The sequence below is a fragment of the Scyliorhinus canicula genome, chromosome 14 (assembly GCF_902713615.1).
Source record: "Scyliorhinus canicula chromosome 14, sScyCan1.1, whole genome shotgun sequence".
NCBI lineage: Eukaryota > Metazoa > Chordata > Chondrichthyes > Carcharhiniformes > Scyliorhinidae > Scyliorhinus > Scyliorhinus canicula.
The window spans coordinates 158,445,819-158,459,343 of record NC_052159.1 but is presented as its reverse complement, the minus strand read 5'-3'; the positions used below and the strand labels follow the sequence as shown (position 1 = coordinate 158,459,343).

General features: G+C 52.3%; 1 protein-coding gene across 1 annotated transcript in view; it reads right to left on the bottom strand.

The window, feature by feature from the left end:
- pros1 (protein S) overlaps nt 1-13,525 on the bottom strand; it is a 69,529-nt gene that overhangs the window by 38,933 nt on the left and 17,071 nt on the right. Inside the window, exons 3-4 of the mRNA XM_038817994.1 lie at nt 13,373-13,397; nt 10,071-10,157 (exon numbers count right to left, since the gene is read on the bottom strand). Of these exons, the coding sequence (XP_038673922.1) occupies nt 10,071-10,157; nt 13,373-13,397 (112 nt within the window). The remainder of the gene's footprint in view (nt 1-10,070; nt 10,158-13,372; nt 13,398-13,525) is intronic.

Genomic DNA, 13,525 nt, shown 5'->3' with positions numbered 1-13,525 from the left:
CTCACCCCTCCCTATCTCTGTACCCTCACCCCTCCCTATCTCTGTAACCTCCTCCCTCCCTATCTCTGTACCCTCACCCCTCCCTATCTCTGTAACCTCCTCCCTCCCTATCTCTGTAACCTCACCCCTCCCTATCTCTGTAACCTCCTCCCTCCCTATCTCTGTAACCTCCTCCCTCCCTATCTCTGTAACCCTCACCCCTCCCTATCTCTGTACCCTCACCCCTCCCTATCTCTGTACCCTCACCCCTCCCTATCTCTGTACCCTCACCCCTCCCTATCTCTGTAACCTCATCCCTCCTCATCTCTGTAACTCACCCCTCACTATATCTGTAACCTCCTCCCTCCCTATCTCTGTAACCTCCTCCCTCCCTATCTCTGTAACCTCACCCCTCCCTATCTCTGTAACCTCCTCCCTCCCTATCTCTGTAACCTCCTCCCTCCCTATCTCTGTAACCTCACCCCTCCCTATCTCTGTAACCTCACCCCTCCCTATCTCTTTAACCTCCTCCCTCCCTATCTTTGTAACCTCACCCCTCCCTATCTCTGTAACCTCCTCCCTCCCTATCTCTGTACCCTCACCCCTCCCTATCTCTGTACCCTCACCCCTCCCTATCTCTGTAACCTCCTCCCTCCCTATCTCTGTACCCTCACCCCTCCCTATCTCTGTACCCTCACCCCTCCCTATCTCTGTACCCTCACCCCTCCCTATCTCTGTAACCTCACCCCTCCCTATCTCTGTACCCTCACCCCTCCCTATCTCTGTACCCTCACCCCTCCCTATCTCTGTAACCTCCTCCCTCCCTCTCTCTGTAACCTCACCCCTCCCTATCTCTGTACCCTCACCCCTCCCTATCTCTGTAACCTCCTCCCTCCCTATCTCTGTACCCTCACCCCTCCCTATCTCTGTAACCTCCTCCACTTTTGGCCTCTTGGCCATCCCTGATTTTAATCGCTATTGGTAGCCGTGCCTCAGCTATTGAGGCTCGAAGCTCTGGAATTCCTTCCCGTAACATCTCCTTTGACATTCCCTGAAAACCTAGCCCTTCAGCCAAGCTTTTGGTCACCTGCAAATGTCCCGTCAGTGTCACGTTTTGCTCGTCAATCAGTCCTGCGAACAGCCCTGAGATATTTTACTGCATTGAAAAGGTGCTGAACAGGTAGATTGTTGTTATTGTTGACTGTCCCCAAATTACTGTCCCAAATTACCTCATCACGCACTCTACTCAACCCCAATCTCCTGCAGAGAAAATCTGTAAAAGTATCTCCCCATGTGGACTGAGCAAGCCTTGCAGAGGACCGAGGACGGATTTTCCCTGGATCAGGTCGGAATGAAGGGAACGTCGCAGTGTCACGGGGCCAGACGTTCCACCAATGTTCCCATCACCAGCAGCTTTCAAAATGGAGGAGAACGTGTGACCTTGGAACTGGTCCGTGTGTATTAACTGGCCAATTAAACCATTTAGGAGCTTATTGCAAGCCTGACTTTCAGACGCTTTGGAAGTTTGATGGAGGCAACTGCCCTTTAGAAGCCCTCAGCTTACAGACAGAGTGAGGACGGGCGTGCAACAAGCTGGAGGTGATTCAGGAGAGAAGAAAACTCAATGATGGTTTGTGGCTCGGTCGAAGATAATGAGTTAGTCCAAAGATGTGCAGTTTAGGTGGATGCACCATGCTATACTGCCCCCTAGTGTCCAAAGATGTGCAGGCTGGGAGGGATTACAAGGATAGGGTGCTCTTTCGGAGGGTCACTGCAGACACGATGGGCCGAACGACCTCTCTCTGTTCTGTAGGGATTCTATTCAATGGATTTAAAACAGCAGAAAATTGATGGGGTGGTAAATAGTGAGGAGGATGGCTTTCAGTTACAGGAGGATATAGACGGACTGGTCAGATGGGCTAATCGGGGCAATTGGAATTCAATCCGGATAAGTACGAGGTGATGCACTTGGGCAGGACAAACACGACAAGGGAATAACACTGTTGGGGAGGTTTTAAACTAATGTGGCAGGGGGATGGGAACCAGATTAGGAAGTTAGAGGTCAGTAAAGAGGCAGCAACTAAAGCCAATAAGGTACTAGATAATAAACTCAATGTGACTAAGGGGAAGAGTAGACAGGGAAGAGATGATGATCGCAAAGGGACAGGTGGTCTGAGGTGCATTTGTTTTAATGCGAGAAGTGTAGCAGGTAAGGCAGATGAACTTAGGGCTTGGATCAGTATCTGGGAAGATGGTGATATTGGTAATACTGAGACTTGGTTGAGGGAAGGGCAGGACTGGCAAATAAATATCACAGGGTATAGATGCTTCAGGAGGGATAGAGAGGGAGGTAAAAGGGGTGGAGGAGTTGCGTTACTGGTCAGAGATGATATCACAGCTGTGATTAAGGAGAGCACGATGGAGGATTCGAGCACTGAGGCAATATGGATAGAGCTAAGAAATAGGAAGGGTGCAGTAACATTGTTGGGACTTTACTACAGGCCTCCCAAAAGCGAGCGTGCAGTAGAGGTACAAATATGTAGACAGATTATAGAACAATGTAGGAGCAATGGGGTGGTTGTGATGGGAGATTTTAGCTTCCCCAACATTGAATGGGACTCATGTATTGTTGGAGGTGTAGAACATAGAACATAGAACAGTACAGCACAGAACAGGCCCTTCGGCCCTCAATGTTGTACCGAGCCATGATCACCCTACTCAAACCCACGTATCCACCCTATACCCGTAACCCAACAACCCCCCCTTAACCTTACTTTTTCTAGGACACTACGGGCAATTTAGCATGGCCAATCCACCTAACCCACACATCTTTGGACTGTGGGAGGAAACCGGAGCACCCGGAGGAAACCCACGCACACAGGGGGAGGACGTGCAGACTCCACACAGACAGTGACCCAGCCGGGAATCGAACCTGGGACCCTGGAGCTGTGAAGCATTTATGCTAACCACCATGCTACCCTGCTACCCCTAAATGGAGCAGAATTTGTAAGGAGCATCCAGGAGAGTTTTTTTAGAGCAGTATGTAAATAGTCCAACTCGGGAAGGGGCCATACTGGACCTGGTATTGGGGAATGATCCCGGCCAGGTGGTTGACGTTTCAGTCGGTGATTACTTTGGGAATAGCGATCACAATTCCGTAAGTTTTAGGATACTCATGGACAAAGACGAGAGTGGTCCTAAAGGAAGAGTGCTAAATTGGGGAAAGGCAGAGTATAACAAAATTCAACAGGAGCTCGGGAAGTTGGATTGGGAGCAGCTGTTTAAGGGTAAATCCACATTTCAAATGTGGGAGTCTTTTAAGGAAAGGTTGATTAGAGTGCAGGACAGACATGTTCCTGTGAAAATGAGGGATAGAAATGGCAAGATTAGGGAACCATGGATGACGGGTGAAATTGTGCGACTAGCTCAGATGAAAAAGGAAGCATACATAGGATCGAGGCAACTCAAAACTGATGAAGCTTTGGAGCAATATCGGGAAAGTAGGACGAATCTCAAACGTGCAATAAAGAGGGCTAAAAGGGGTCATGAAATATCTTTGGCTAACAGGGTTAAGGAAAATCCCAAAGCTTTTTATTCGTATATAAGGAGCAAGAGGGTAACTAGAGAAAGGATTGGCCCACTCAAAGAAAAAAGAGGGAATTTATGCGTGGACTCAGAGGAAATGGGTGAGATTCTTAATGAGTACTTTGCATCGGTATTCACCATGGAGAGGGACATGATGGGTGTTGAGGCTAGGGATGGATGTTTAAATAATCTAGGTCAAGTCAGCATAAGGAAGGGGGACGTTTTGGGTATTCTAAAAGGCATTAAGGTGGACAAGTCCCCAGGACCAGATGGGATCTATCCCAGGTTGCTGAGGGACAAAATAGCTGGGGCCTTAACAGATATCTTTGAAGCATCCTTGAGCACGGGTGAGGTCCCGGAGGACTGGAGAATTGCTAATGTTGTCCCTTTGTTTAAGAAGGGGAGCAGGGATAATCCAGGGAATTATAGACCTGTGAGCTTGACGTCAGTGGTAGGCAAACTGTTGGAGAAGATACTGAGGGATAGGATCTATTCAGATTTGGAAGAAAATAGACTTATCAGTGATAGGCAGCATGGTTTTGTGCAGGGAAGGTCATGTCTTACAAACCTAATAGAATTCTCTGAGGAAGTGACAAAGTTAATTGATGAGGGAAGGGCTGTAGATGTCGTATACATGGACTTCAGTAAGGCGTTTGATAAGGTTTCCCATGGCAGGTTGATGGAAAAAGTGAAGTTGTATGGGGTTCAGGGTGTACTAGCTCTATGGATAAAGAACTGGCTGGGCAACAGGAGACAGAGTAGTGGTGGAAGGGAGTGTCTCAAAATGGAGAACTGTGACTAGTGGTGTTCCACAGGAATCCGTGTTTGGACCACTGTTGTTTGTGATATACATAAATGATCTGGACGAAGGTATAGGTGGTCTGATGAGCAAGTTTGCAGATGATACTTATGATTGGTGGAGTTGCAGATAGCGAGGAGGACTGTCAGAGAATACAGCAAAATATAGATAGTTGGGAGAGATGGGCAGAGAAATGGCAGATGGAGTTCAATCCAGGCAAATGCGAGGTGATGCATTTTGGAAGATCTAATTCAAGAGCGGACTATATGGTCAATGGAAGAGTCCTGGGGAAAATTGATGTACAGAGAGATCTGGGAGTTCAGCTCCATTGTACCCTGAAGGTGGCAACGCAGGTTGATAGAGTGGTCAAGAAGGCATACAGCATGCTTGCCTTCATCGGATGGGGTATTGAGTACAAGAGTCGGCAGGTCATGTTACAGTTGTATATGACTTTGGTTAGGCCACATTTGGAATACTGTGTGCAGTTCTGGTCGCCACATTACCAGAAGGATGTGGATGCCTTGGAGAGGGTGCAGAGGAGGTTCACCAGGATGTTGCCTGGTATGGAGGGTGCTAGCAATGAAGAAAGGTTGAGTAGATTAGGATTGTTTTCGTTGGAAAGACGGAGGTTGAGGGGACACCTGATTGAGGTCTACAAAATTATGAGAGGTATGGACAGGGTGGATAGCAACAAGCTTTTTTCCAAGAGTGGGGGTGTCAATTACAAGGGGTCACGATTTCAAGTTGAGAGGGGGAAAGTTTAAGGGAGATGTGCGTGGAAAGTTTTTTACGCAGAGGGTGTTGGGTGCCTGGAACGCTTTGCCAGCGGAGGTGGTAGAGGCGGGCACGATAGCATCATTTAAGATGCATCTGGACAGATATATGAACGGGTGGGGAACAGAGGGAAGTAAATCCTTGGAAAATAGGCGACAGGTTTAGACAAAGGATCTGGATCGGCACAGGCTGGGAGGGCTGAAGGGCCTGTTCCTGTGCTGGAATTTTCTTTGTTCTTTGTTCTGATAAACAACAGGACCCTGGGAAGCACCGAGGATCGGAGGGACCTTGGTCTGCATGTACACCGGTCCCTTAAGGTAGCAGAACAGGTGGATACAGTGGTTAAGAAGGCATATGGTATACTTTTTAAAAACTAAATTTAGAGTACTCAATTAATTTTTTCGAATTACGGGGCAATTTAGCGTAGCCAATCCACCTACCCGGCACATCTTTGGGTTGTGGGGGCGAAACGCACACAAGGCATATGGTATACTTGCCTTTATTAGCCGAGGCAGAGATTCAGAGCAGGGAGGTTACGCTGTTTAGGCCACAGCCAGAGTATTGTGGGCAGTTCTGGAATCCACATTATAGGAGGGATGTGATAGCCACTGGAAAGGGTGCAGAGGAGATTTACCAGGATGTTGCCTGGGCTGGAGAGCGTTAGTTATGAAGAGAGATTGGATAGACTGAGATTGTTTTCCTTGGAGCAGAGACTGAGGGGGGGGCATGATTGAGATGTATAACATTGAGGGGCATAGATAGGTTAGACGGGGAGAAACTTTTCCTCTTGGTGGAGGGATCAATGACCAGGGGGCAGGGATTTAAGGTGAGGGGCGGGAGGGTTAGAGGGGATGTGGGGGAAAACCTTTTTACCCAGAGGGAGGTGGGAGTGTGGAACTCGCTGCCTGAAAGGGTGGTGGAGGCAGAGACCCTCATACATTTCAGAAGTATTTAGATGGGCACTTGCGATGCCGGGGCAGACACGGCTATGGGCCAAGTGCTGGGAAATGGGATTAGAATGGTTACTTTTGACCGCTGCAGATGCAATAGGCCGAGGGGGCGTCTCTGTGCTGTGTGACTATGACATGAAGAAAGAGCAGAGGGGTTATTGAAGGCGGCAGGAAGAGGTGTACAGCTGCTGATCCACGTGGGGCAAGTACAAAGGAAAAGATAATATTGTTCTACAACCTCAACATCAGGGATGTACAGCAATGTTCTCTGGGTCTGGGAAACACAGCGGGGAGTTTACCAAGAAAACTGTGCATGTTAATCATTGACTGACTGTGGTTTGAAAGCAGTCTTAGATTTTGGAAAACTTACAGACCTCTTGTGCAAGTATCTTTCCACTCGGTCCCCTGACTCCAGTCCCACCCCCCCCACCCCCCCTAACCGACAGCTGACCCGTCCCTCAACTCATTAATGTCCTGATCCAGGGAAAGTTGTCATCGGTTCCAGTTTCACAGCCCAGGATCCAACCCCTAAACACAGCTCCAGGCTTTATTTTATAAAAGAATCAAGGAAAGGCAGGCAGGGCTGTTGGAGGTGGCAGGAAGGGGCAAGTGGCAGCTGGCCCAAAGGGGGGAGCTGCTGGCCCAAAGGGGGGAGTTGCTGGCCCAAAGGGGGGAGCTGCTGGCCCAAAGGGGGGGAGTTGCTGGCCCAAAGGGGGGAGCTGCTGGCCCAAAGGGGGGGAGCTGCTGGCCCAAAGGGGGGAGCTGCTGGCCCAAAGGGGGGAGCTGCTGGCCCAAAGGGGGGAGTTGCTGGCCCAAAGGGGGGAGTTGCTGGCCCAAAGGGGGGAGCTGCTGGCCCAAAGGGGGGAGCTGCTGGCCCAAAGGGGGGAGCTGCTGGCCCAAAGGGGGGAGCTGCTGGCCCAAAGGGGGGAGCTGCTGGCCCAAAGGGGAGAGTTGCTGGCCCAAAGGGGGGAGTTGCTGGCCCAAAGGGGGGAGTTGCTGGCCCAAAGGGGGGAGCTGCTGGCCCAAAGGGGGGAGTTGCTGGCCCAAAGGGGGGAGTTGCTGGCCCAAAGGGGGGAGTTGCTGGCCCAAAGGGGGGAGCTGCTGGCCCAAAGGGGGGAGCTGCTGGCCCAAAGGGGGGAGTTGCTGGCCCAAAGGGGGGAGCTGCTGGCCCAAAGGGGAGAGCTGCTGGCCCAAAGGGGGGAGCTGCTGGCCCAAAGGGGGGAGCTGCTGGCCCAAAGGGGGGAGTTGCTGGCCCAAAGGGGGGAGTTGCTGGCCCAAAGGGGGGAGTTGCTGGCCCAAAGGGGGGAGTTGCTGGCCCAAAGGGGGGAGCTGCTGGCCCAAAGGGGGGAGTTGCTGGCCCAAAGGGGGGAGCTGCTGGCCCAAAGGGGGGAGTTGCTGGCCCAAAGGGGGGAGTTGCTGGCCCAAAGGGGGGAGTTGCTGGCCCAAAGGGGGGAGTTGCTGGCCCAAAGGGGGGAGCTGCTGGCCCAAAGGGGGGAGTTGCTGGCCCAAAGGGGGGAGCTGCTGGCCCAAAGGGGGGAGCTGCTGGCCCAAAGGGGGGAGCTGCTGGCCCAAAGGGAGCCTTCGGGGGATTGAGTTAAACTCTTCTTCCATCATCAGAGAAAGGGGAGTTAATGAAATATCAAATTTAAATGATCAGAAAGGTGGATAATCATTATTTCAAAGGACAAATAAATATCTTCAAAAATATCTTTCAACAGCTCAACTCATAGGGGTGACATTTATTGCAGGAAGAAAGGAGGAACTGTGTGCAAGGGGGCGTCCGAATTGAGCATTGTTATTCTGTCGGAGACAAACAGTGAAATAACAAGTGAGATGATTGGCCAGGTAACACACTCTCTCGCTGCTGTTTACTGAGGATTAAATATTGTCCAGGGCACTACTGGACATCACAGATTCTCATTCCCGTGACAGGGCTCCAGATTTTACACAGTAACAGGATGGTTCTGGAGAGTCCAGGTATAACTCGTCTTCCTGTGTTAGTGTAAGTGACAACTAGACTGGGTGAAGTGTAATTTCTGGACAAGTGCAATAAACCCAGGTAGAGGGATCCATTAATTCTAATGTGTCATCGAGCATGAGTAACTAAAGTATAGCCTGAATGATGAGTGTAATACTACAGGGAGAGGGATCCGTTAACTATAGTCTGCAAAGGAGGGCAGCACGGTGGCGCAGTGGTTAGCACTGCTGCCTCACGGCGCCGAGGTCCCAGGTTCGATCCCGGCTCTGGGTCACTGTCCGTGTGGAGTTTGCACATTCTCCCCGTGTCTGCGTGGGTCTCGCCCCCACAACCCAAAGATGTGCAGGGTCAGTGGATTGCCCACGCTAAATTGCCCCTTAATTGGAAAAAATGAATTGGGTACTCTAAATTTATGGGGGAAAAAAACTACAGTCTGCAAAGTTAATGGTTAAAATGCCTTTTCTTCGATGGATTCTGAAACCGTTAAGCCAGAAAGTCTTGCTTGATGAAAGTAACTTTGGAGTAAACAAGTACAATTGTTCACATAAATACTGTATTTAAAAAACTAAACGAGAAACACCATGAGGGTCTTATCCCGGCTTGGGTCACTGTCTGTGCGGAGTCTGCAAGTTCTCCCCGTGTCTGCGTGGGTTTCCTCCGGGTGCTCCGGTTTTCTCCCACAAGTCCCGAAAGACGTGCTGTTAGGCGAATTGGACATCCTGAATTCTCCCTCAGTGTACCCGAACAGGCGCCGGAGTGTGGCGACTAGGGGATTTTCACAGTAACTTCACTGCAGTGTTAATGTAAGCCTACTTGTGACAATAATAAAGATTATTATATTGTCTGTGACATGTACGTTTGATGTAATATACAGTGTATGTAAAAGAGCAAAGCTTCCAACAGGTATTTGGAGGGGCTGGAAGATAAACAGAAACCCCAAGCCACACTCTGTCAGATCAATCACCAATACTCCCAGAATTCCTACAGTGCAGAAGGAGGCCATTCGGCCCATCAAGTCTGCACCAACTATCCAAAAGAGCACCCTACCCAGGCCCACTCCCCACCCTATCCCCGTAACCTACCCAACCTTTGAGCATGAAGGGGCAATTTAGCGTGGCCAATCCACCTAACCTGAACATCTTTGGACTAGAACATAGAACATAGAAAAATATAGCACGGAACAGCCCACGATGTTGTGCCGAACTTTTGTCCGAGATTAAGAACAAATTAATCCACACCCCATCATTCTCCCGTAATCCATGTACCTATCCAATAGCCGCTTGAAGGTCCCTAATGTTTCCGACGCAACTACTTCCACAGGCATTGCATTCCATGCCCCCACTACTCTCTGGGTAAAGAACTACTCTCTGGGTAAAGAGGAAACCGGAGCACCCGGAGGAAACCCACGCAGACACGGGGAGAATGTGTAGACTCCACACAGACAGTCACCCGAGGTTGGAATTGAACCCGGGTCCCTCTCACTGTGAGGCAGCAGTGCTAACCCACTCAGTATTAATAAAGTCTGTTCTGTATACCTCACCATCATGTCTTGTGCTTACTCAAAGCGTGCTGCTGTGAAGGAGACTGAATGGTAACAAACACTAGAGAGCCCTCCCTCAATTCTTCGATCTAATAATATGGGATCTTCACATGTTAACCTGGATATCATTCCAGAGTTCAGGAGCTGAAAAGCGACCACATTCGGAAATTGGGGCCTAAGGAATGGAAATGGCTTCTGGAATGTTCCAAAAAAAATACTCATTCACTCTCAGACTTCAGGGTGGGGATATCCCAGCTGCCCTGAGGCAGGGACTCCCAGTGACTCCATGGCCCAGAGTCTGACGCCAACTTTGTTTCAATGAAAAATTCTCATCTGTATTCACTCCCTTTACCAATAACTCAGCTGGTGGAAATATGAAGAGGAGACACGTTCGGCTTTTACGATCAGACCCAGTTAGATAATTCCGCCTCATCGCTGCCGATATTTCCTCGGAATTCAACCTACCGGTCACACAGCTTCGTAAATCCACAGGAGAGTTTCCGGGAGCACGATATTGTCTTTTGATGCGTAACTGGTGGAGGCTGAGGCAATCTGTCGGGGAGGCCAAGGAGAGAGGGTTAGTATTGAGAGTAACGTGTGTGCGTGGGTTTCCTCCGGGTGCTCCGGTTTCCTCCCACAGTCCAAAGATGTGCGGGTTAGGTGGATTGGCCATGCTAAATTGCCCGTAGTGTCCTAAAAAGTAAGGTTAAGGGGGGGTTGTTGGGTTACGGGTATAGGGTGGATACGTGGGTTTGAGTAGGGTGATCATTGCTCGGCACAACATCGAGGGCTGAAGGGCCTGTTCTGTGCTGTACTGTTCTATGTTCTAACAAGGTTCCTCTGAGAAAGATTGTCAATTCACACACAGGCTGAGCTTCAGAACATGCCCACGACTGGCAGCAAGGTAGCATTGTGGATAGCACAATCGCTTCGCAGCTCCAGGGTCCCAGGTTCGGTTCCGGCTTGGGTCACTGTCTGTGCGGAGTCTGCACATCCTCCCCGTGTGTGCGTGGGTTTCCTCCGGGTGCTCCGGTTTCCTCCCACAGTCCAAAGATGTGCAGGTTAGGTGGATTGGCCATGATAAATTACCCTTAGTGTCCCTTAGTGTTGGGTGGGGTTACTGGGTTATGGGGATAGGGTGGAGGTGTTGACCTTGGGTAGGGTGCTCTTTCCAAGAGCCGGTGCAGACTCGATGGGCCGAATGGCCTCCTTCTGCACTGTAAATTCTATGATCTATGACTGATTGTCTGGGGCAATTTGACAAATTTACATTCCCAGTACAAAACGTCACCACGCTGAAATAGACATCTGGAATATGTCTGGATGATCTGTAATCCACCTTTCTGCAGGGTACCCAAGTATTAGAAACAGTAATGAGGAAGCACAATGGCTGGGTGCTGACAGCCCCTCCCGGTAACAGAGAATCCGGATTTTTCAAACACCAGAACAGGAACCCTCTCAATAACCATTCCCTCTAATCGGCAAAACTGTGGAAAACACAGAACATGAAGGAGGAAATCTCTATTGTGTTCAGTGCTGGGCACGGCAACCGAGGAAGGTAAAACACCAAACACGACAGCAGGCAAGGCTACGGCCAAAGTGCTGGGAAATAGGATTAGAGTGGATAGGTGCTTGATCACAGCGCACGCAAGATGGGCCGAAGGGCTTGTCGAGAGAATATGCCGTTCACGCCAGCCTGCGGAGCGCCAACCACTCCGGAGCGTGCCTAGCCCCTAAAGTTGAGGAGAATTCCGCACCTTTGGGGCAGCTGGATGCCGGAGTGGTTCACGCCACTCCAACACACCGGGACCCCCCCCCGCCCCACCAGGTAGGGGAGAATCCCGGCCCAGATTTATATCCTCTTGTGGACAGAAGATTAACGGGTTCTAAATGAGGTGTTCCAGATGATTAAAAGAGTTGAGATGGTTGATATTTCCTCGGGGGGAGGGGGGGCAGATGGGAGTGAATCAGACAAAGGGACAAAATTCGAGCCAAGTCATTAAGGGGTGATGTCAGGAACCACTTACCCACACAGAGCGGGAATGGACACCTGGATCTCTCTCCCAGCGCCCGCAGAACCAGCGCCCGCGGATCCAGCACCCGCAGCACCCAGCACCCGCAGCACCCAGCACCCGGAGAACCAGCGCCCGGAGAACCAGCGCTCGCGGATCCAGCACCCAGTACACCCAGCACCCCCACACCCAGCACCCGCACACCCAGCACCCGCACACCCAGCACCCGCACACCCAGCACCCGCACCCAGCACCCGCACACCCAGCACCCGCACACCCAGCACCCGCACACCCAGCACCCGCACACCCAGCACCCGCACACCCAGCACCCGCACACCCAGCACCCGCACACCCAGCACCCACACCCAGCACCCACACACCCAGCACCCGCACACCCAGCACCCGCACACCCAGCACCCGCACACCCAGCACCCACACACCCAGCACCCACACACCCAGCACCCACACCCAGCACACCCAGCACCCCCCCCATCACCCTGCACACCCACCTCACACCCAGCACCCACACCCAGCACCCGCACACCCACACCCGCACACCCAGCACCCGCACACCCAGCACCCGCACACCCAGCACCCACACACCCAGCACCCACACACCCAGCACCCACACCCCAGCACCCACACACCCAGCACCCACACACCCAGCACCCAGCACCCCACACCCAGCACCCGGACACCCAGCACCCGCACACCCAGCACCCGCATACCCAGCACCCCACACCCAGCACCCACACACCCAGCACCCACACACCCAGCACCCACACACCCACACCCCACACCACACCGCACCCGCACCCCACCCAGCACCCGCACACCCAGCACCCGCACACCCAGCACCCGCACACCCAGCACCCGCACACCCACACCCAGCACCCCACACCCAGCACCCGCACACCCACCCCCACACACCCAGCACCCACACACCCAGCACCCACACACCCAGCACCCACACACCCAGCACCCAGCACCCACACCCAGCACCCGCACACCCAGCACCCACACACCCAGCACCCACACACCCAGCACCCACACACCCAGCACCCACACACCCAGCACCCACACACCCAGCACCCAGCACCCACACACCCAGCACCCACACACCCTGCACCCGCACACCCTGCACCCGCACACCCTGCACCCGCACACTCAGCACCCGCACACCCAGCACCCCCACACCCAGCACCTGCACACCCAGCACCCGCACACCCAGCACCCGCACACCCAGCACCCGCACACCCAGCACCCGCACACCCAGCACCCCCACACCCAGCACCCGCACACCCAGCACCCACACACCCAGCACCCACACACCCAGCACCCACACACCCAGCACCCGCACACCCAGCACCCGCACACCCAGCACCCGCACACCCAGCACCCGCACACCCAGCACCCACACACCCAGCACCCGCACCCAGCACCCGCACATCCAGCACCCATGAAAAGCTGTTGAAGTTGGGGGTGGTCAATAGAATGCCAGAGGTGAGATTTGTGTTGGGTCGGGGATTTAGGGTCTCTGAGCTAAGGTGGGTGAACAGAAGTAAAATGCAGATCAGCCACGGTCTAATGGGCTGGTGGTTAGGTTCAAGGGGCTGAATGGTCTCCTCTTGTTCCTAAGGCCTGCTCCAGCTCTCTCTGATTATTTCTCAAACCCATTGCCTCTAGAGAAGGTGAAATGCAAAGTCTGAGTTGTTCAAACCCTAACGGCAGCATTAAGACAGAAGTCAAACTTACCAAGGTACCTGGGATAAAAGTAATTCTGTAGAAAGAAGGAAAAACAAGTTTCAGGGCAAACATTGCTCAGAGTGGAATCAACCCGAGACTCAGAGCGAGATCTGGTCCCTCACCCACTGTCTGCATCCTCCGAATATCAACCTACATGGGCTG